We start from the raw sequence: 21,994 nt of genomic DNA, 5'->3' as shown, positions 1-21,994 counted from the left end.
CGTTATATTTGTTATCCCAGCACTTGCCGCGAATTACATACAAAGTCAAAACGGGCCACCAGGCTGGACCCTGGCTCAAAACCAGAAAGAACTGGTACCTGTAAGGCTCAAAGTGGGAAAGGTCATTGTCATGAGGGAGGGATACGGAAACTGGACAAAACGTCCCTGAGGAAAGAGTTTGCCCTCAGGAGAAACAATTTTCTCCCACTTTCCCACTTATTAAAGAAGACGCTTGCTGTTACAGTACTGGCCACATGGCAGTTTCTATGGCACAGAAACCTGCCAACACTATGGCCTCTCTCTTGCTAACCATTACTAACTATTCCCTCTTAATGGCTGAGCACACCCAAGGTCAGAAGCAGAGGGATTGGAGCTGAATCCAAAGTTGAGGACTTCAGGGGACATCTCTTCCTGTCACCAGGCTCCTGCCAGGATATCCAGGTGGAGAACCAGGCTTCAGGCTCAGAGTAAAGAGATTAGCTGAAATTTACCCTGGGGGTGGTGTTTTGTGAGGGCCTACCGAGTCAGATGAGGAGTGTGGTGGAATGTAGATTCCTAGACCTATCCAAACCTCCATTAAGGACAGAGGGTGAGACCCAAGAACATGTATTTTTCATAGCCAGTGAGTCTCATATAAGGCCACTGTCAAATCACCACACAACTCAGATCACATCAGTGGATCCTTTGTTCCATATTTTGACCAACCAAATTATCTTGCCACAAAGAACCACAGTCAAGGCACAAAGGTAAGAAGAGAGTGGACAATGTCCTGTTGAGGTGGGAGAACGGAAATGCCCTCGATGCAGTTTCTCGTCTCAGTCTTGTACCCAAGCAGCAGGTAATCCAGGTTGTTTGGTTTGGCATGCATCTCATCACCTTTTGTGACAACATATGTACCCTATGGGTTGTTTATTTTGGCCTAACTTAAAATGATTTACATTCTCTGAAAAGGGGAATGTCAAAGGATGGTAATAGAGGCGAATGAAGCTGTCTCTCTGGGCCTTTTGCTACAAAAACTACCCTCTTCTACCCTGTTCTCACGGGGCGAGAAAAACTCCATGACCTTTCTTCCTTTCTCGCTTAAACACCTAAGCCAGGGGTCATGGCAGACAACTTGGGAATAACTACTTTTAACATCTTTAAGGCCAGGGCTTTGGACACACCATTCTCTTTCCTCCAATAGCTGACTCTTCCCCAAGTTCCCTTGGGAAAACTGTGGAAGGGCAGATGCCTGTGTCCTGTAGGATCACTTCCATCTCACCTCCAGAGGGGAGAAAGGTGGGCCTACTTCTTGGAGACACCCAACTGCAGGGTCAGGGAGAAACTGGGTTCTCCTTTCTGCCTCCCTTATCCTTCTCCACAAACTCCAACCTCTGGCTAATCCTATGGGTAATGGTAACATTACCCTAGGAAGGGAAAACCAAAGAGATCCCCCTCTTCTTCAATTCCTTTCTAGAGGGTCCCGTTATCCTCTTCCCTGATCCTACTCCTGAACTGAATGCCCAATCTCTGCCCTCAGAAAAGCCTCTCAATTCTACAATCATAACAGCAGCAGCCACTCATCTTTCCAACACAGAGGTACACAAATCCCTATGTGCTCCCTCAAGGACAAGGCTACCCTTGAGTCACAGAAGCCTCTTAAAGGTTTCTGTCTCCTGCACTTTAAGCAAGTTAAGACTCTTTCATGTCGACTTTCTATTTCTAGAGAGGCCTTTTCTTTACAATCAGTCATTGTGCAGTAGGAAACCTGCTGGACTTCAGAGATTACAATCCCCTGGGGCTCACTCTCCCACTACAGTTAAGTAGGGACACTCATCTGTGCTGTCAGGCAGCCCAGTCCTGTCTCTACTCGTTCACACAATGCATCCCAGAGACCAGGTGGTTTCTCAAGATGGCTGAGGACTGGAACCACGTTGACACCAAGCTATCCCAGCAGGTCACAGTAAGGAAGACCTGTTGTCACTCTTCACCCTGCCTCACCCCAATTAGGCTCCATGTCTTGTCACTCCCAATCTGTTGGGGGCCTGATAGTAAGTGGTGCAGCATTCTTCCGGCCAGCCCGGATCCCTGGGTAGAAGAGGGGCCAAAGTTTTTCAGTAAAAGTGTCAGTGAAGGTATAGATATGTGAGCGGTCCGTGACGTTGTAAAAAGACAATGTGCCGGCCTCATAGTCTAGGAATATGCCCACCCTCTTAGGTTTCACCTTGATGTGCAAAGGAGTGAAAGGTGTGGTGGTGGCTGCATACTTGTCCCCATTCCACAGCCGTACTCTCCAGTAGCCAGTCTCAGGGAGTGGAGTCAATTCGCCCTTTCTGCTCACAGAGTCCCGGCATACTCCCACTGCCCAGTGGGTCTTGTCTCCCACCTCCACCTCCCAGTAGTGTCGACCTGAGGTGAAGCCTTCAGTAGCCAAGACACAAGGGTAGAAAGTGAAACGCTGTGGTGTGTCAGGGAGGTCTCGGAGTCTTGTCTCCACAAACTTGACACTCTTCCGATCCTCTGACAGGACAAGGTTAGGATGAGCCGTCTCAGGGTCCAGGGTCACATCCGCTGGCGGGAGAAGCCAGAGTGGGGAGCTAGATGAGGATGGGAATAGCTAAACACCCCTGCCTTGCTTTCCTAGCCTGCCTGTACAAAGCTTGGCCCATGAAAGGTCCCCAGAACACTGTAGGTTGGTTAAGTTTCTCAGATCATGCTGGCTCTTGTTGTATTGAAGAAAGAAAAAAAAAAAAAAGTCACTGTCTGAAGGAGGCAGGGAGGGCCAGAAAGAAGGCTCCAGATCAAGTGAACTGCAAGTGTGTGCTGGGGACAGGGTGAGCATGGTCTTGAATCCTGTAACAGTCCTGCTCTGTGACTGCTTTTCACTACATAAATGTTAATGATGTTTCCTTTGGTCACTCCCTTTGATTGATGCGTCAGGAACCCTTTAAAGTTTCTAGGTCCCTAGAGAGCAGATGACACCTAAGCGTTCTTACCTCAAGTCTATGATTTAAGGTGGGGCAGGGGGGGACTGGCACTAGAAAGAGGAAGAGGAAGCCAACTCCAGGGCTCTGAACCTTCCACTCCTCTGCATGCCCTATGCCAGTTTCCTTTGGGGAACAACTCACCAATTAGCTGTTTGAGGATTTTCCTGAGGGCAAAGTACTGCCGGGGGAAATTACTGAAGTTCTTTTCCAGCTCTATAGATACTGTTGTCACCTCCATGGTCTTCACCTTGTCACATCTGGGAGGGATGGGAGATAAAGAAAGCAAGGACAGGGTCAGGGAGAGCCCCAGCCGAATAATCATGTGAGTGGTGTGGTGTGTTTTCTGGAGAAAAGTGGGACAAGGCCTCTCCCACAGTCTTTCTCCTTGAGGACAGCAGCCTCCTTTTTTTATTATTATCCCTGGAGAGCTACGAGGTGCTCTTGACAGGCCTGTCTCTTGAGAGTGAGCCTCAGAACTTCAATGGAATATTCCAACATCTCATGCAAAGGGACAGCCACCTCTCCACTGCTCGTACTCCTGTGCTCCCAACCCTTCCACCATCTTGTTTGCACACAGCCCCACCCACAGGCTTGGCAGAATCTGGCTCCTCATTATCACTGCTCTGACCAGAGGTGACCTGATGTCAAAAGGGAGGTGAAGTGTCATCACTCCTAATGGGTTTATCCTTCTTCACATCTCACTAAGACACTGTATGGATTTCCCTTTGTTACTTCCTCCAAGTCACTACTAACCCGTAGCTTCCAAACCAAGACCTAACTCAGACAGTCACTTACTTTTCCAGGGTACTTTTCACATCCTAGAGGAAAAGAGAAAACAAAGTAAGATTGGTCCTAGAATTCATGGGTCATGAAGGCAAACAGGTTCTCCCTCCTCCCCAACAGTGCTAGGTCTTTAAACTAGGCACCAGGCAAACTGAGGGCCCAGTGCAAGGGGCTTGCTTCAGAGGGACCTGAGTGTGTGTCTGTCTCTCATGGAATGCCCAATTCCAACTGCTGGTCATAACAAAGCTTGATAGTTAATAGCACTTCCAAATCATTTCCTGTACTTGTGCTTCTCTTCCTCAAAGACACTGGAGGCTCCCTGTAGGGGACAGAGGTTGTGTCTGCTCTTTTGTCCCCCAGATTCCAACCACACACCTCAGCATCACTGAGAAGCAGTGCAGACAATTCCAGACTGGTGGCACAGGATGCTTCCCACTGTGTTCTGGACATCCCTGCCTAGCACTGATAAACACCAATTTATATCAACTCTGATTTAAGACTATTTGGGATCCAGATGACAAATACAACAAATCTCATCCCTGCAGAATTTCAAGTTTAATGCAGTAAGCAGAGCACACACAAATGAAAGCCAAAGGGATAAATACCATGGAACATATAATACACATGAGTGTGCATTGATACTTCAATTGAGGTAGTGGTCTTATCTGAAATGAGAAATATGCTTGCTACAGCCTTGTCATCATCACGTACCTGAAGATGGACTGTATCAAACGTTTCAGAGGTAGCAATGTACTACTTTACTACTTAAACATTCTGAGTATCCTTTAAGTTATGCTTCTATTTCCCCTGCTTTAGTACTAGGTAAATTAAGTTCTAGGACTGGAAAGTAAGGGTAACTGTATTTACAAATATGGGAACACACAAGGTATCACTAAGTAGAATGGACTTCTGGAAAGGATTACCTTTTGGGAGGTATAAATAACATGCATAAAAAAAAGAGTTATTACATGTGTGTGAGTGTCTTGTTGTGTGTATATATCTGTACCATGTGCAGGCAATGCCTACAGAAGCCAGAAGAGGGCGCTGAAATCCCAGATGCTGTATTTTCAGATTGTTTTAAGTTGCCAAGTGGGTGCTGAGAACTAAACCTGGGTCCCCTCCAAGAGAAGCAAGTGCTCTTAACCACTGAGCCATCTCACTAGCTCCAAGCATATAATTTCTGAAAATACATGAGGATATAAATAAATTTTGGCAGGGGTGGTGGATGTGCCCTACTCTAGAAAAAGGTTATCTGCACACATATGAAGAGAAAGCTGGGCTTAGGGGAATAGAGTAAGAGAGGGGGCTCCCCATGCTGATAGGATGGACTGCACAAAGCTAGACTGCATCTGACCCGAGGAACTATACAGGAGCAAGGTTCGAACCTTAAGCATCTCGAAGCCTGACTGTAAGCACTTGCCCTCCACTTCAGCAGCTAAGTGGGCCAGATCTCGGCGCTTGGCCCCAAGGTGAGCAGCATTTTCTCGAAGCCTCTGTAGAATGTCCTGCTCTTCTTCTTCCAGTCTGGAAAGGAGAGTCTGCTGTTCCTCATCCAGCCTCCTGTGGAGCTCTTCAAACTCCTTTAGGATTTGCTGTCTGCGGCTCTCCACTAGTCTCTGAGAACAAGGGAGGATGCTGTCAGGACCAGGAGGCCTGAAGGAGCCTCTCCCAGACTCACCAGGCTCAGTACAGACTTCCTTGTCACATGGAAGACCTCAGCAGTGTTCATGTTTCTCTCCCTGTGAGGCAAGTAGTCACCTGCACACCCTCCAAAGGATGACTTGATAGTTCAAATCAGTGGGAAGATTTAAAACAATCAATACTTTACTTTTTTGTTTTGTTTTGTTTTTTTTTTTTAGAGACAGGGTTTCTCTGTGGCTTTGAAGCCTGTCCTGGAAGTAGCTCTTGTAGACCAGGCTGGCCTCGAACTCACAGAGATCCACCTACCTCTGACTTAGTATTGCTGGGATTAAAGGTGTGCACCACCAACGCCCGGCAATACCTGACTTTTTTAAACCTAAATTAAACTTTTATATTTTAATAAAATACATTCAAAATTCAGGAACTCAATGATGTGATGATATTCACTGTTTTCTACTCTGATGTTTGGCTTATACAGTCTGCTAAAATACAACCAAAGATTTCCATCAATAATAACCATGACACATTAATCTGATAAAAACCAAGAACAGATAGCTACTACAATCAGGATCAGTTTAATGAGTTGATGCAAAGTATTTATTTAGACTTCAGGGTTGAACTTGTTTTGTTTGCTGTTTCTATTTGTTTGTTTGTTTTTTTGTTTTGTTTTATTTTCCAAATGGTGTCTTGTAAAGCTAGCACAAGCTAGCTTTGAACTTGGGAATCCTCCTGCCTTACCGCCATGTACCATCTAAACATGTTAAACATTTTAAGTCATTTCTGATGGGTTGAGGATTCCCGGGAAGAAGCAATGTCTTGGAAGCTAACTGATTAGATCTGCAGTGATGTGGAGAGAGTCTGGCCTGTTGCAGGCCAGGAGCCTAGTTACATTTTGTTTTGGGCTATGTTAGGCTTCCAAGTAGCCTTTTCCATGCCCACCTCTGTGCTGGACTTAACATCCTGTGATTAGTAGATAAAACATGTATTAATTTAAGAAATACTGGGGCTGGATAGATGGCTCAGAGGTTAAGAATACTGGCTGCTCTTTCAGAGGTCCTGAGTTCAGTTCCCAGTAACCATATGGTGGCTCACAACCATCTGTAATGAGATCTGGTGCCCTCTTCCTACATGCAGGCATACATGAAGGCAGTATGTTGTGTACATAATAAATTAATCATTAAAAAAAGAGAAAGACACACCTAATTTTTGCCAACCAAAGACTAAGCATGACCAGACAGCATCTGAGGGCTATAGCTGAGATTACTCTACCGTTCTGTATACTATGTCAGGTTTCCAATGTCCCTGAAATGTGCCTTGCTCTATGCTTTCTTTGTTCTGTTCTATATAGACTTCATGAAACTGTTTCTAAGTTGAAGCATGTATGTTGGGGTAACCTGAATCTGTGTTTCAATGCCATGAACTCTCATATTAGCCTACAGAATAAATTCTTATCCTCTGTGATGGGTGGTGATAGTTGGTTGTTTTTTGTGTTAATAGAGAATAGGTATTTTCCATTCCCATTCTAGGATCATATTCCAGATATTGTTTAGTAAATAAGTTGCTTAAAATTTGAAACATGCTCTCGATAGCAACACATACTTTAACTTCTGGCAAACATCCTTGAAGTTGGAGAGTAGAGGACTTAGATAGCAGTCACCTCACTCTGAGGGTCATCAGCACATTCTCCTCCCTCTGTGCCTTCCTGTAAGTGACCATCCCCAGGGAAGGGGTCTAAGGACCTTGTGACTGACAGGGAGGCACCACTCAAAAGACAAGGAGAGATGGGACTCTGAAATGGGTAGGGACAGAGTCAGTGCCAGGCTGAAGAATGGCTGGGATTAAACAAGAGCCATGGGCCTCACAAGCTTGGCAGTCCTGATTTGAAGCTACTTCTACTGCCACAGACAACAGATGGGCTTTCATTGCAGGGCTCTTTGCTGCTTTCTCAGGCAGGCAATGGAACAGGATGCATTCTCACCTTTGTCCTGAACATGGATTTGCAATGTGTGCCGTGTTAGAAGCAGGTTTCAGAATTGTACTCATGAGATTTTCTTTTAGGGGCCGAGAGGAGACTCGGTGGGTAAGAATGCTTGCTTCCCTTCCAGGGGACCTGAGCTTGGCTGCCAGCACTCACACTGGGTAGCTGGAAACTGCCTGTAACTCTTTCTGGGGATCTGATTTGTCCTCTTCTGGTCTCTGAGAGTGTGTACATGGGCATGCATGCACACATACCTATATACACACATACATATACACAAGAACAAACCTATAAAAAAGAGAACTCTATATTTTGATTTTCTTAGACTTCACCATCAAGTTGCTTGGGTGTCTGATGACATCCCCCTCAGGTTGAGCTCACATTTGTTTCACCTGATAATGTCACACACCGGTGCAAGCTTATGGCCATGCTACAGTGGCTTTTCACATATCAAACTGTATTAGAAAGTACTTCTAGCTGGGAGCTGTGTGGATGCCTTTAATTTCCATATTTAGGAGGCAGAGGCAAACAGAGCTCTATGAGTTCAAGGTCAAGTCTGCCCTAAATCCAGTTCCAGGCCAGCCAAAAATACATAGTGAAGCTCTATCCCAAACTAACAACAACAACAAAACAAAACAAAAAACCCCATCACTTTATGATGTTATTGGATAGGACAGTCTCTTTAAAATTATGTAGGTAGGTTATCTTTTTTTGAGGTAGGGTTTCTCTGTGTAGGTTTGTACACCAGGCTGGCTTTTTGTAGGAACTCACAGAGATCAGCCTGCCTTTGCTTCTCGAGAGCTGGGTCAAAGGCGTGAGCCACTACCGCCTGTCTTGTTGGTAGGTTTATCTTATCTGAATTTCCCAGGCTGGCCTGTGCTGGCTCTGAACTTGTGATGTGAACTTGTAATATTTCTTCTCCAGCCTCCTCTGTGATTACACCCACTTCATAAGCTTGTATTATTTGACTGCTGTGTTGCCATTACCTCAATCCTTACAGAAATTTTAAATTTTAATTTTTTAAACAGGGTTTTACTGTACAGCCCTGGATGTTCTCACTTGCAACCCTCTCCTGTCCTAGTATCCTGAGTGTGGGGATTATATGTATGTTTTACTTCCTCAAACTTTTATAATTTTTAAAAAATTAATTTACTTTTATTTCATGTGCATCGGTGTTTTGCCTTCATGTAGGGCTGTGTGAGGATGTAGGATCCTCTGGAACTGGAGTTACAGATAGTTTTGATCTGCCATGTGGGTGCGGGAATTGAACCTGGGACCTGTAGAAGAGCAGCCAGTGCTCCTAGACACTGGGACATCTCTCCATGCCCCTACAGACTGTTTTAAAGGAGTTATTTGTTCCAATTTTGGAGGTTGAGGTGATAGGGAAGCAAAGGGGCAAAAATTTGGGGTAGGACAAATTTAAATCACAGAGGGAATGTTTTGAATTGCAGTTTAAATACACCTGAAATAAAAATTTATAATTAAAGACAATAGTTACACTTCGGTTCAAATATTATCATGGTTTCAGGAGAAATGCTTTGCATAGGCTCATGTATTTGAGCACTAGGTCCCTCTTGAACTTTGCAGAGGTTACAGAACCTTTTGGAGGTGGAGCTTTGTTGCAGGAAGTATGTCACAGGGGCAGGCTTTGAGAGTTTACTCCTTTACCCTACTTCCTGTTTGCTCTATTTCCTGTGTGTATAAAAATCTGGGCCTGGCGTTGGTGGCACACCCCTTTAAATCCCAGCACTCAGGAGGCAGAGGCAGGCGGATTTCTGTGAGTTCGAGGCCAGCCTGGTCTCCTGAGGGAGTGTCAGGATAGGCTACAAAGCCACAAAGAGAATCCCTGTCTCGAAAAAACAAAACAAAAAACAAAAAACAAAAAAAAGAAAAATCTGATTTGGCCAGGCAGTTGTGGCTCCTGATTTAATCCCAGCACTCTGGAGGCAGAGACAGGCAGATCTCTGTAAATTCGAGACCAGCCTGGTCTACCAGAGCTATTACCAGGATAGGCTCCAAAGCCACAGAGAAACCCTGTCTTGGAACCCCCCACCCCCAAAATAATCTGGTAACTCTAGTTCTGTGGGATCTGACACCCTCTTCTGGAGTCTTCTAGCACCAGGCAGGCACATGGTGCAAAGATACACACTCATACACAAAACACTCATACACAAAATAAGAAATAATAAAAAATAATGAAAAACAAACAAAAATGTCACTACTCAGATCTGGGAGATCTTGCTCAGTCCCCCCCTCTCTCCCTGTGAACTTTCCAAACTCTCTTTCCTCAGAACCCTCTAAGAAGCCCCCATCCTGCATCCCCCTCCTCTCTGCAAGACAGAGTTTCCCTGCTTAGCTTTGAAGCAGGTCCTGGCACTGGCCTTCTGTAGGAACTCAGAGATCCGCCTGCCTCTGCCTCCAGAGTGCTGGGACTAAAGGCGTGCACCGCCTCCCCACATGTGTTTCCTTAAAAAGTATTTACTATTGTGTGTGTAATGTGCGTATACACACAGTGAGTGTGTGAGCATGGGGGCCATAGTGCATGGATGGAACTCAGATGTCTACTCTGAAGATTCATTTTTACATTTCTACCTTCATGTGGGCTTCAAGTCTTGATGCTGGGACAGCAAACATTTGTATGCACTGAGCCGTCTCGTCAACACCTTCATTTCTTCTATCCTCCTCCTCAGTACTTAGGTGATAAAGCTAATGAAATATCACTTCTAGAGAACAGCAGTTTCCAGTTAAATGTGGATCAAGTAAAGTGCTGTTGATTGGCTCATAGGCAAATATCCAGCCAAGCAGTGAAGGCAACAGATTGCCTGCTCTACCTTGAGCTCCCCTGGTTTCTTTTCTTCAGAGGCTTTGCAGCAGCTGATCTCCTCCAGCTTCTGCTCCAGGGGCTCCAGGCACTTCTGCAGTTTCTCCTGAGGGTTGGGAGAAAGTAGGAGAGGAGACATTTGGAGTTAGAGGATACTCAAGAGCTTAGCCCATTTATCATCTCTTTTGTTTTCAGTCATGTGAATGTGCAAATGTCTGTCTGAGTGTATGTGCGTACCTGTATGCTGGTGCCCACGGAGGCCTGCAGAGTGCATCAATCAATCAGATCCCCTGAGACTGAAGTTATAGGCATCAGTGAACTGTCAGCCTGGTACATGCTCTTAACTGCTAAGTCATCCCTATACTCATTGACTATTCTTCCCTTGAAGCACTTGGGATCAAATGCAGGGCCTCAAGCAGGCTGGCAAATGCTCTACCTCTAAGGCACATTCCCCACTCCTAAATCATTTAATTTCTATCCTCTCATCACTTCATGATCTAACCCTCTTCCTTGCCTACAACTGGACCTTTCATAGATGTCTTTTTCCCTGCCATGTCTGTGGCACACCTGACTCTCCTCCCTGAATCCAGTAGGCTAGCTGTCATCACTTGTTTCCTTTCCCACTCTATTTTCTTATGGACAACTGCCCATCACACCACTCCTAGTTATGTTTGTTTTGTTTTGTTTGTTCTGGTGGTGCTGAGACTCCATGCAGGGTGAGTGCACTAAAAACACAGTCTGTTACCAGGTCACACCTTCCATCAGCTAGAAGTTACCTTTTATATCTCGATATCTCCATCCATCCATCCATCTATCTATCTATCCATCCATCCATCCATCTATCTATCCTTCCATCTATCTATCTACTGTTTCAAGGTAAGGTCTCCATCACACAGGTCACACCGTCCTTCAGCTAGAAGTTATTCTTTGCACCTCGATCTCTTTATTTTTTCATTTATTTCAAACTTGTGGCCATGGATGACCTTCAACTCTCCTTCCTCCTGCCTCTACCCTCTGAATATTGGGATTATAAATGTATATCACCATGCCTGTCTTGATATTCTTTTTTAACCTGCACTTCCATTCAGATCTAACCACTTATCAACAAAATAAAACTTGACTATAAATTACCTGAAATATTTTTCAAGGTTTTGTTAATTAAGAATGAGTGCAAACTAGACTGTTACCATCTTTTGTTTTTGTTTTTTTTAATTATTACTAAAACATTTACCCCCTGTTCTCTCTAGTAATTTAAATGTTAAATGTCATGTTACCCATCTTATGAAGAAGACAAAGAGTGGTTCAGCTTAGTCTGATGATTATCAGTCTAAAGTGATATTAGCTATTTCCAATAAATGGGGGAAAAAAAAAGAAACAGCCTGAGTGAATAGGTATAATTTTCAGTTCTTCCAAACTATTTTTCAGACCCTTTTGCTCTTCACTCATTTGTTTAAAATCTGACAGATTGCAGAACCATACCCAACCATTGCAGCACTCTGAAGACTTAAGTCCATTGAGTAAGTCAGACAAATTTGTGGGCACTCCCCAGTTCTCCTTTGGAGGAGGACTGACTAGATGTCCTACATACCCATGTACATAGTTCTGAGGGGAATGGAGAGGAACAGAGATAGCCTTGCCTCAGGAGCTTAAATCCCTCTAACTCAGAGAGTATGTATGCTCTTTCCCCATATAGGTGTCATATGTCTGGTTGCCCACCTTGTACTCCTGTGTAGCATCATCCAGGGGTACAACGGTATGGGCCCGGTGGGTATGGGAAATTGCACATATCAGGCAGACAGCCTCCTGGTCTTCATAGCAGAAGAGGCTAAGGGCCTCGTGGTGTTCGGAACAGAGGCTTTCATCTCTGATCTTCCGCTTGACAGTCTGGAGCTGCTTGGCGATTTCTACCATACTACCCAGTTGTCGATTAGGCCGGAGACTCCGGTATCGGGATGTCTTCCGGCAGACCGGGCAAGGGAAGTCCCGCTCTAGGTCCTCCCACCAGCGCGTGATGCAGGCTTTGCAGAAGTTGTGCCCGCATTCAATGATAACGGGCTCCTTCAGATACTCCAGGCACACGGAGCAGCTTGCCTCCACTTGCAGGTTCTCCAGGGCAGCAGCGGTGGAGGCTGCAGAGGCTCCAGCCTCTAACAGACTTGTCTGTGCCATTATTTAACTTGGAGTTGGGGAGAAAGAAAAGAAAAATATTAGCTGGAGGGTTACATTTTTTCAAGGTCAATACCGATAAATAAGTCCTTGGGTATTCAGTGGATTGACTAGGAATTAAAGAAGGAAATTTGGGCTGGGGAGATGGCTCAGTGGTTCAGAACATTGGCTGTCCTTCCACAGGACCCGGGTTCAATTCCCACCACCCACACAGCAGCTCACAACTGTCTGTAACTCCAATTCCAAAGGATCTGACACCTTTATACAGACATGCATACAGGCAAAACACCAATCAATGCTCATAAAATAAAAATAAATAGGGTTGGAGAGTTGGCTTAGTGGTTAATATCACTGGCTCCTCTTCCAGAGGTCCTGAGTTCAATTGCCAGGAACCACATGGTGGCTCACAACCATCTATAATGAGATCTGGTTCTCTCTTCTAGCATGCAGGCAGAATAGTATATATATAAAATAAATAAATCTTTTTTTAAACGATATTTGCCAGGCATGGTGGCACCTGCTTGGACCATCAGGAGTCCAGCCTGGATTAATGACCACCCTGTCACATTTAAAGAGGCAAACAATTAAAGCTCTATTAGATACATCGTTAGATTAGGAAATACACCAGATGGATACACAGAACAGAAGGCAGGTCCCCACTTCATCCTTAAGTGGTCAACACTTAACTACTCTGGTCCCAGAACCCCAATACCCTTCTGCCCCATAAAGGGACCCGAACAAAGGAAGGAAATCTGGTAGTCACTCAGACTGACAGAAAAGTGGTCTTGTAATGAATCGGGGCAGCAATGACTATTTCTGTATACTGGTGACACAAATGGACTGAGTTTTAAGTAGGAGTTGGCAACTTATGTCCCGAGAATGGAGGGAAGGGATTCAGATCCAGATTGAGTTAAGTCATCCAGAGTTCCTTGTTTACTCATTGGAATCCAGTTTTTGATCATGGAACTCTGCTCCCTCCCAAATCTTACAGATGTCAGACAGCGTCCTCACCTCAATGAACAGTTACAGGCACACTTAAGTGGCCAATAAGTGGTGCGAGAGAAGCGGGCTCGGGGTCAGTGAAGAAGGGAGAGGACTTGGAGCTGTGGGCGGTGGTGATGGAGAGAGAGGGCAGTCAGAACATGGCCTTGGGCTCCTCGGGTTTGGTCCTTCCTCTCTCCCCATTGCCCTGTCTCGGCAGAAGCACTAACTTCAGAGGCGTCCTCGCTGTGCCTTTTCTTGTCTTTTCTTTTTTTAAAAAATCACTGTCGGGTACCACTGCGGGAGCCTGCATGGAACACTAGCCACAACTCCATCCTACCGGGTCTCCATCTTCTGGGGCGCATGGGGACCAGAGTGAGGGGCGCGCGCGCACACGTACAAGACACACACAGACACAGACAGACAGACAGACAGACAGACACACACGCACGCACGCACGCACACACACAGGCTCGCTGTGGTCGGCAGGCAGGGAGGCAGGGAGCGAGGGGCGCGTGTCTAAGTGAGGGGCAGAGAGGTGTGACGTGAAGGTGGGATGCCCGCCGCTGCCATGCCGCAGTCCAGACCCCGGCCGCAGGCGACGGGAGGCAGGCGACTGCGTCAGTTTCACCCGGGGGAGACCAAGCGGCAGCCAGCGGGACAGGGGAAGACGGCGGGGTAGCCAAGCAACGCCGGACGCGCTGACGTCGCCGGGGCGGCAAACGTCCTCCGGGCCCGAGGCGGGCGGGCGGGCGATCGGGCGGGCGGAGGCAGCTGTGGGTGCGCGCTCGCCGGGCGGAGGGCCGCGGCGTGCGGAGCCGGCTGGCACCGGGCGGGCTCCGGACCCCGCGCCGCGGCGACGGCGGCGGCAGTGATGTCGGTGGCGGCGGCGCAGCACCTTACCTTCCCGGCTCCGGGTCCCGGAGTGCCGGGCGCGGAGCCGCCGGAGCACTGCCTCCCTCCTTCCTCCTCCCCTCGCCCCCGCCCCGCGGCGCGACACACAATACTCACCGGAAGCGGAAGCGGCGCCGCGGCTCGTGGGACAAGGGCGCTGGGAGCGCCCGCTCCGCGCGTGGCCGGGCGGGCCGGTCCGGGTCGCGCAGCAGGTGGCGGCCGGGGCCCGGAGGTGAGGGCCTGCGCAGCTCGGAATGGGCGTGAGCGATCCGGCCGCGTCAGGTGGCTGAGGGGCCGGCGCCCAGGTGACCCGAGCAGCCCTCGGGAGACAGACGGCCGCGCATGCGCGTCGCGGGACGCCGGAGCCCATGGCCCGCTGAGCGGATCGCCCTGGCTGTCACCCTGCCGGCCGGGGTGGGCTCAGGGTGCTGCTCCCCGGTGCGGTGCGAGCCGCAGAGGCCTGGGCGACCACGGCCTGATGGGCTTCGGGCGTCGCTTTCCCGGTCTCTGGGTCCGTCTGGGGGAGAGGGTGGCCGTTTGCAAGGCGGTGGCGGATTACGTGGCCGAGCTGCGAGGCTCGGCTGAGAACGTCACTTCCGACCGCCTGAGGGTGAGCATCTTCGTGGTCCAGGAGTAGGTGAGGTGTCTTGGCCGCGGACGGAGGTGCGCGCCTTGTCCTCGGCTGACGTCCACGACATGCTTGCTTTCTCCCGTCCGAGCGGGGAGTGTGGAGAACGGGGTCGGTCCTGTGCTTTTGCAGCCCGCGCCGTCCGTCCTCAGCTCCTCGGATGCGGGGGATGGACCGAATCCAGTGTGCGGTACACACTTGGGTGAGCACCAAAGCCGCTCTTCTTTTCTGTTCGAGGCCTTTGGCTTTAGGTGTCCCCGGGAGAGCACATGGAGCTTGTGGGCGGGCTCCAGGCTTGCACTGTAGTCTCCCTGCTTTTTGGAAGTCCCACAGATCTGTGATGATGAAGGTTTTGTGGGAAGGAGCGAGTTGATGGGGAGAAAAGGTCGATGGTGCGTACACATGTACTCAGGAGCAGTCAGTGCTAGGGTGCATGTTTACATTGCTAGTAGTAGCTGCTTGTCCCTCTGTTGTGAGACAGACCTTTTCACCCGCTCACCTCAGATAGGGCACCTGCACAGACCGAAGGATGTGTATCACGGAAGTCTGATTTGGTGACCCATTTAAAAATAAGGTTATTTATTATGTATACAGTGTTCTGTCTGCATGTATGCCTGCAGGTCAGAATAGGGCACCAGATGTCACTACAGATGGTTGTGAGCTACCATGCTGTTGCTGGGAATTGAACTCAGGTCCTCTGCAAGAGCAGCCTGTGCTCCTAACCGCTGAGCCATCTCTCCAGCTCCGAAGCATGAGTTTTACTGGGGTTATTTAGAGGAATATGGTTGAGGGGTTATTTACAGGAGCAGAAAAAACTCAAAGACCCAGAGACACCAGAATCCGTATCAGCATGGGTGACAGCTCACAAAAAGTTAGAAACTCCATAGCTCAAAAGGTTGGAGTGTCTCCTCTCCTGGTGTGAGCATCTTCCAGGATGTTCAGCTTTTCCTTATCTCTTGTAGGCATTATCTGCTTCGGGTGGGCTTGTGCGAGAGTGGCCCTCAGCAGTCTCTCCTGTTTATATATATACACTCTCCTGGGAAGGGATTTCTGGAAGCTGTTTGGAGCTGTTCGCTCTGTCTTAGGCGCCTCCCTGTAGTACTTCATTTCTCTTTAGAACATCCTGTTGTTTTACCTCTCTATCAACCCCTTAGACCGTTTCCCTCTATGATGAAAGGTTTTAATCTCCAAGAAACTGCCACATAACATTCTCCCTACTTTGTGCAACAGCTGGCATGCATCATATTTGAGTGGGTTTTAATGCACACCCTCCTTTCAGAGGAAGTGGTTCCTGTACGTTTTGAGATTGTTCAGACAAAATACAGGCTTTTTTTTTTTTTCTTTTTGAGATAGCATTTGTGTAGTCCAGGCTAGACTTGAGCTCACTAGGTAGCTGAGGATTGCTTTAAAACTATTCTTCACCTCAGAGTGCTAGATTCACAGGTGTTGGCTATCCCAGCTAATATGCATATTTAATGCTCATACTTAGAGTCAGAGTATGTAATGTCAGAAAACACACAGTGCCTAAGGTTAAAGATTTAGGACCACAGATGGCAAATACAATAAATCTGCTTCAAAAGATTATCTTTGCTGTATGTGTGTGTGTGTGTACTCGCACTTTTGCTCCTCTTATGGTAGCCAATGACCTTAAGAGTAAATTTGATAATTATTAATTTTACTTCACTGCTGTCATATTTGGGCATTAGGGCTTATAATCTACAGCAGTTGTTATTGTTAGACCACCGAAAACTCAAGTATCCGGGGTCCCAGGCCACGTTCGCGGTCATCCCAATCACCAGGCGGATTTGAGATCTTGCTGCAAACTGCACGAGGCTTTATTGTAATTTAACGAGCTAACCCCATGTTAGCTCGGGTCTTTCACCCACCCGCCATGGCGGATGGCTAGAAAAGACAGCTCCTAGGGGCTCCCAAAAGATCTTATAGGGCAGCGTAAGGGGAGTGTCTAGGGGTACGCACAGGCTCACGATTGGTGTGCCTCCAGTCTTGGAGGGCTTGCCCTGTGTTGATTGGTCAACTGGTTATGGCCCACAGGCCCTCCCAGGGTGGTTGCTATGCTCTCTACGTCATTGCTGTGCTCTTGTCCGTAAAGCACACCCAGGGTCGTAAAGCATAGCACCACCAGCTAACTTCTGATTGGTTCCTTGTCACAAGACAGGAATCTGACTTTCTAGTGTCTAGGGCAAGGTCATAGAAGCACATGTTCGACCGTTATGGCTGCCGAAAGGGAAGCTGGTTCCTTCAGTTATAGTTCGCAAACACCTTATTTCTAACATGAGGTAGTTTGAAAGCCATTAACTATCGCCATTGTCCCTTAAACATGTCCCAGTGTGGCACCCTTTCTGCTATGAGGAGTTGTTCCCCCCACCCCCCCCACCAACCTCTCCTTTATTCTGGTGTCTTGAGAATTTTTCTCTGGTCACCTGCCCTGTCCCTATCTTTCTTTTGAGTGCCCTTTGAGGCATGTGGAGAAAAAGGGAAATAGGTTTGAATTAGCACTGTGTCTGTGGCTCCCAGAAGTTCTGCACTTAATATTGCAGTCCATATGCAATTGTAAGTAATACTTCCAACCCACTCATGCAGTGTCCTATTTTCTGTTGTGCCTTGGGTCCCTCCATGAGTTGATGTTCACATCTGGTCTCTGGGAAGCGGATTTTCTAGTTTGGGAAGCCGGGTGGTGGGGATTTCAGTCTGCTTGGGTAGCTTTCTGAGAGGTTGAAACAGTTAGGATTTTCTCAGTTTTGTGGTTATCTTGTCATCAGGATAGCTAGTGTTTTTCTCAAGCTCTTGGCATTGCAGGGGAAACTAAAATAAAAAACTAAACCACAGTGTGTCTAAACTATATAGAAGTTGTCATGTTTTTTAGTGATGGGCTTCATTTCATAGGCATGTTTTCCCCCATTTGAACGCTTTCTTTACATCTGAAACTTGGTGCTGCCAGCCTTGAGTGATTCAGGTTGTTTTATTTATGTGTCCTCAGATCTCACTCTCATGAATTGGACATTGCTTTTCTTTCAAGATTTCTTGCAGAGTCTGTGCCTTTTAAAATTGCCCTTCTCTTTGGCCTTTGACTAGACAAGCCTTTACTTCTGAGTGGGTTCCACGGTGGAATTTGAACTAGGCATCCTCCAAATGAAGGGTTTTTTTAATTTGGTTTTCCATTTTTTCCTAAACCTTGGGTGGTGGTATGCCTATTGCTGTATAAACCGTTAATAATGACTTCCTCATATTTAATTTTGCTTTCAAGCCCCCAAATAGGTGAACCAGGTCACATTTTACACTGGTCTCTTCCCCAACCTCAGCAGTTTCTCATGGTTTGATCTCTAGTTGCAGAGAGGTTGTGAGGTTTAGTTTCTGGTAGCCCTGAAATGGTATATACTTTTGGGGGACAAGCTCTTGGTTTGATTTCAGTGTTTGGTAGGGTGGAGTAGCGCTCTGTTTCTGCTCTTCTGGAGAGAAGAGGCAAAGCAGCGTGTTATCTGTGACAGGAGTCAGTGAAATGGCTGTTGGGGAAAGTAGAGATGGGATGTTTTTGGTTAGCGTCAAAACAGTCATCAGGCCCCAGTTGTCAGGATTGGTCCCTTGACTCCCCTTTCCCACTAGTTAAATAAGGGCCAGTGTCCACAATCCTTTAGACAACATGCTGATTCATCCTTGACAACTTGCTGTTTGACCACTTGCTGTTTGGTCGGGGAAGTACTTCAGGTGTGGGCTTTTTCCATGGAACTATCCTGTCTGGTTTACCAGTTTACTTCCTTGTCCTAATTGACCGCCTGCTGCCAGTTCCTCCAGCTCTTTACCCATTTGAAAGAAACGTATCTAATGTAAAATGACCATGTAAATTGCTGCTGCCCGGCAGCCTTTAGGGGTCCCTTGATTCAAAACACGTCCAAATACACGGCCTCTTGTTATTTGGGCTAAAGAGCCGCCACTTCTTGCTCTGAGGATGGTCAGTGGTGCATTGCTTTCATTTCTGTTGAAGTCAGGCGTCTGAGTACCAGGATGACTTGTGAGCCGCTAACAGGACACAGGCTGTTGTCCATTAAATCCAGAAGCTGCTTGTAAGCAGCTGCTGTTGTAGATTGCAGTTCTCCAGCTATCAGTAGTGGTTCAGCCTTAGCCAGGCAGGAATTCTGTTCCCTCAGGCACTGATTCTATCACAGCCCCGGAAGAGAACTTTATCTAGTTCTCTATCCCTGTGTGGAATTCAGGATTCAAAGTGAAATTGTGCTTGCTCAGAGAGGCTGTATAGCAGGCAGGGAGCTAACATCCCTCCTAGGTGCCCTCTGCTCCGCCCCCACTTAAGAACCCTAGCCACACATGGCTCTTCCACCACTTCCTGTCAGCTGGCTGCTGACTCAGCCTTCTGACCCCAGGTGAATTTTATTTAAACAAATGTAACACATCATTGCATCATTAAGCGGATATTCCACAGCATAAATGAATGTAACACATCTTAAATGAATATTCCACAACAGGCCTCTCCCTAGATCCCAGTCTCAAGTGTCAGGCCCCTGAATTCCAGAATACCTGTTGTGTGGTCTTTAGAGGAGACACACCAGGACCCGAGAACCCTGTCCTTTGTCCTCGTTAATACGTGAATCATCAGACCAGCAGCGTCTACACCAGCCTTGTCACAAACATGAATTTCTCATTTGACAGCTGACTTTTCAGCAGGTTGTGATGACAGCCCAGCAATAGCTGTGCGCAGAAAAGCTGGGACTCCTTCTAGATGTGGCACTGGAACGAGGCTCTGTGTGGGCCCTGATCCTATTGCTTACACCAGAGACCAGGCTCGCTCCTTGTTCTTTCCATCTTCTGTAGCGGTCACTCCTGTGGTGCCCGCATCACTTCTCAGGATATAAAAGCCATTCATACATGTCCCACCCAGATCATTTCTCCATTTCTTAAATGTCCCTGCCAACCTCCCACTTTACTGAAACACTAGTGGACATTTCAGCTCAGCGTTTCCTACACTGTCTGCCATGTCCCTCTTCACATATGTCATTGGCAGCCTGCCTTTCTTTGTTGGTGGCAGTGTCTGCACTGTTTTCCTGTTACAGTCTGCATCTCTGTTTAATTCTTTTCTCCAACCCACCCTAATACAGTGAAGGGACCAGATCCTCACCCAGCTCCCTGCTTTGGCAGCCACGAGAGGCTGCAGAAAAGACCCAGCGAGACAAAGGCCCCTGACACAGCAACACATGCTGAGCTCCTGACCTTGCCTGACCTTCTAGTCTCTCTAGGAGGTCAGATACCCTCTATGTGGCAAGGAACCAATCAGAAGTTAGCTGGCGGGCTCTGGGCTTGCTTTATGGTAAAATGGCATAGCAACCGCCCTGAGAGGGCCTACAGGCCATAGCAACCAGTTGACCTATCAACACAGGACAGGTCGCCCAAGCTGGAAGTGCACCAATCATTCTGTCCTTGCATACCCCAGTAATTCCCCACCTCAAGGTTTCTCCAGGTCCTGCCCACGTCACCAGCCAGTTGTTGTTACTTCATAACTAATTTTTGCTGCTGTTACTAATTGTAAATATCTGATATGCAACCCCTGTGAAAGAGTCAGTTAATACCCCTCTCCCCGGGGTGGGGGTGGGTGGGGGTGGGGGGTGGGGTGGTGGGGGGGGTGGGTGGGGGTGGGGGTGGGGTGGGGTGGGGTGGGGGGGAGGATTACAACCCACAGGTTGAGAACCACTCATCTCAGAGAGCTGGAACCAGCTTCTTTTACACTTTACATGGTAGCTGCCTTCAACAAATTACAAGCATTCTTCGTGACATCTAGAGTGGTGAGCCCTTTGCAGGAAGATTTAATTTACCTGGGTACCACAGAGAAGTCACTGTGGCAGCAGCTGTGTCTGTATGAAATGCATTTCTTCAGAAGGTAAGATTGGAAAGTCAAGATGACCCCTGCAGGCTACAGGAAGGGTGTTGCAGGAAGCAGTCTAATTACGTGTCTCCGAATGCTCTTGACTGATAAAGGAGCATTGAAACTAGTATTTTGAGCAGAGTATTATCCGAGCAGCAGGTCTCAACAATGGGCTTAAAATACCCAGAAACCAGGCAGGCTGTCGTGCACACCTGCTTCTCCACGTAGAGAGCTTAATGGCCGTAGGATTTGAGCATTGTTTTCCATTTGCAGTAACTAACTGTATTGGCCTCTTAACAGAATTCACTTGTCTTTTGAAGTGAGGCATTAGCTTTTCTCTACTTGTGAAAGTGGGATCCGGTGTCGTAGTCTACTGTATCGCTCTTTTGTCTGCTTTGAAAATCTGCTCATCATAGCCATCATCGTTGTTCATTCTGTTAGATCTTCTGGGGGAGAGCTGGCTGTTTTCTACGTGAGCATGGAGACAGCTTCTGCCTTTAAACCTTGGGAACCAATCTTTGCTATCTTCCACCATCTCTCAGCCTTCAGAAGAGCATTTAGAGTCTTGTTCTGCATTAGGCTTTGGCTTCCAGGAATGCTGTGGTTGATTAATCTTCTACCCACACAACTTTTCCACATCAGCAAGAAGGCTGTTTCATTTTCTTACCATTCATGTGTACAATGAAGTCTTCAGGAACTTTTTCTTCACATTCACAGCTGGGCTGACTAGAGAGATCTAGCAGTTTGCCTGTCCCAGCTTACAGCATTTCTTTCCCATGTAGCTTCATCAAATAGCTTATGGTTTAAAATGAGAGCTGGGACAATTCTTTTCACTTATACACTTAGAGACCATAGTAGGGTTGGTTGGTAATTTCACTATTGTCTCTGGGAATAGGAAAGGCCCAAGGAAACTGAGATAGGGAATGATCAGTCAGTGGCGTATCAGGAGACACCATATGTATTTAATGAATAAGTATACTGTCCTATATGGTCATGGTTTGTGGTATTCTAATGTGAATTTGATATTAACAGCAAAGATCATAGATTACAGGTTGTCATAATTTATGAAATAATAAAAACAAAAGTTTTATTTGTTTTGTTTTTTTCTTCAAGATAGGGTTTCTTTATGTAACACTCCTGGCTGTCCTGGAACTCACTCTGTAGACCAGGCTGGCCTCAAACTCACAGAGATCCCTCTGCCTCTACCTCCTGAGTGCTGGGATTAAAGGCGTGTGCCTCCAAGTCTCGA

The 21,994-nt window shown here is 47.2% G+C and overlaps 2 protein-coding genes across 5 annotated transcripts; one reads left to right on the top strand and one right to left on the bottom strand.

Moving 5' to 3' along the window:
• Positions 1–667: 667 nt before the first annotated feature.
• LOC100773524 (E3 ubiquitin-protein ligase TRIM39) lies at positions 668–14,487 on the bottom strand. 4 transcript variants are annotated; one of them, XM_035450573.1, is made up of 7 exons: positions 14,348–14,487; positions 11,906–12,365; positions 10,200–10,295; positions 5,135–5,365; positions 3,762–3,784; positions 3,108–3,223; positions 668–2,550 (listed from the first exon to the last, which is right to left on the bottom strand). In XM_035450573.1, exons 2-7 carry the CDS (start codon positions 12,356–12,358, stop codon positions 2,003–2,005), a joined length of 1,467 nt encoding a protein of 488 aa, XP_035306464.1. In that variant the 5' UTR covers positions 12,359–12,365; positions 14,348–14,487; the 3' UTR covers positions 668–2,002. The 4 variants fall into 4 exon arrangements, with proteins under 4 accessions (XP_035306464.1, XP_027244396.1, XP_027244397.1 ...); XM_027388595.2 differs by lacking the exon at positions 14,348–14,487 and adding an exon at positions 14,240–14,318; XM_027388596.2 differs by lacking the exon at positions 14,348–14,487 and adding an exon at positions 13,367–14,165.
• LOC113832465 (translation initiation factor IF-2-like) lies at positions 14,211–21,835 on the top strand. The gene is made up of 2 exons (XM_035451420.1): positions 14,211–14,840; positions 20,622–21,835. Exons 1-2 carry the CDS (start codon positions 14,211–14,213, stop codon positions 20,652–20,654), a joined length of 663 nt encoding a protein of 220 aa, XP_035307311.1. The 3' UTR covers positions 20,655–21,835.
• The last annotated feature ends 159 nt before the right edge of the window (positions 21,836–21,994 follow it).

This window comes from Cricetulus griseus (genome assembly GCF_003668045.3).
Source record: "Cricetulus griseus strain 17A/GY chromosome 1 unlocalized genomic scaffold, alternate assembly CriGri-PICRH-1.0 chr1_0, whole genome shotgun sequence".
Lineage (NCBI taxonomy): Eukaryota > Metazoa > Chordata > Mammalia > Rodentia > Cricetidae > Cricetulus > Cricetulus griseus.
This window is presented reverse-complemented; position numbering and strand designations above follow the sequence as displayed.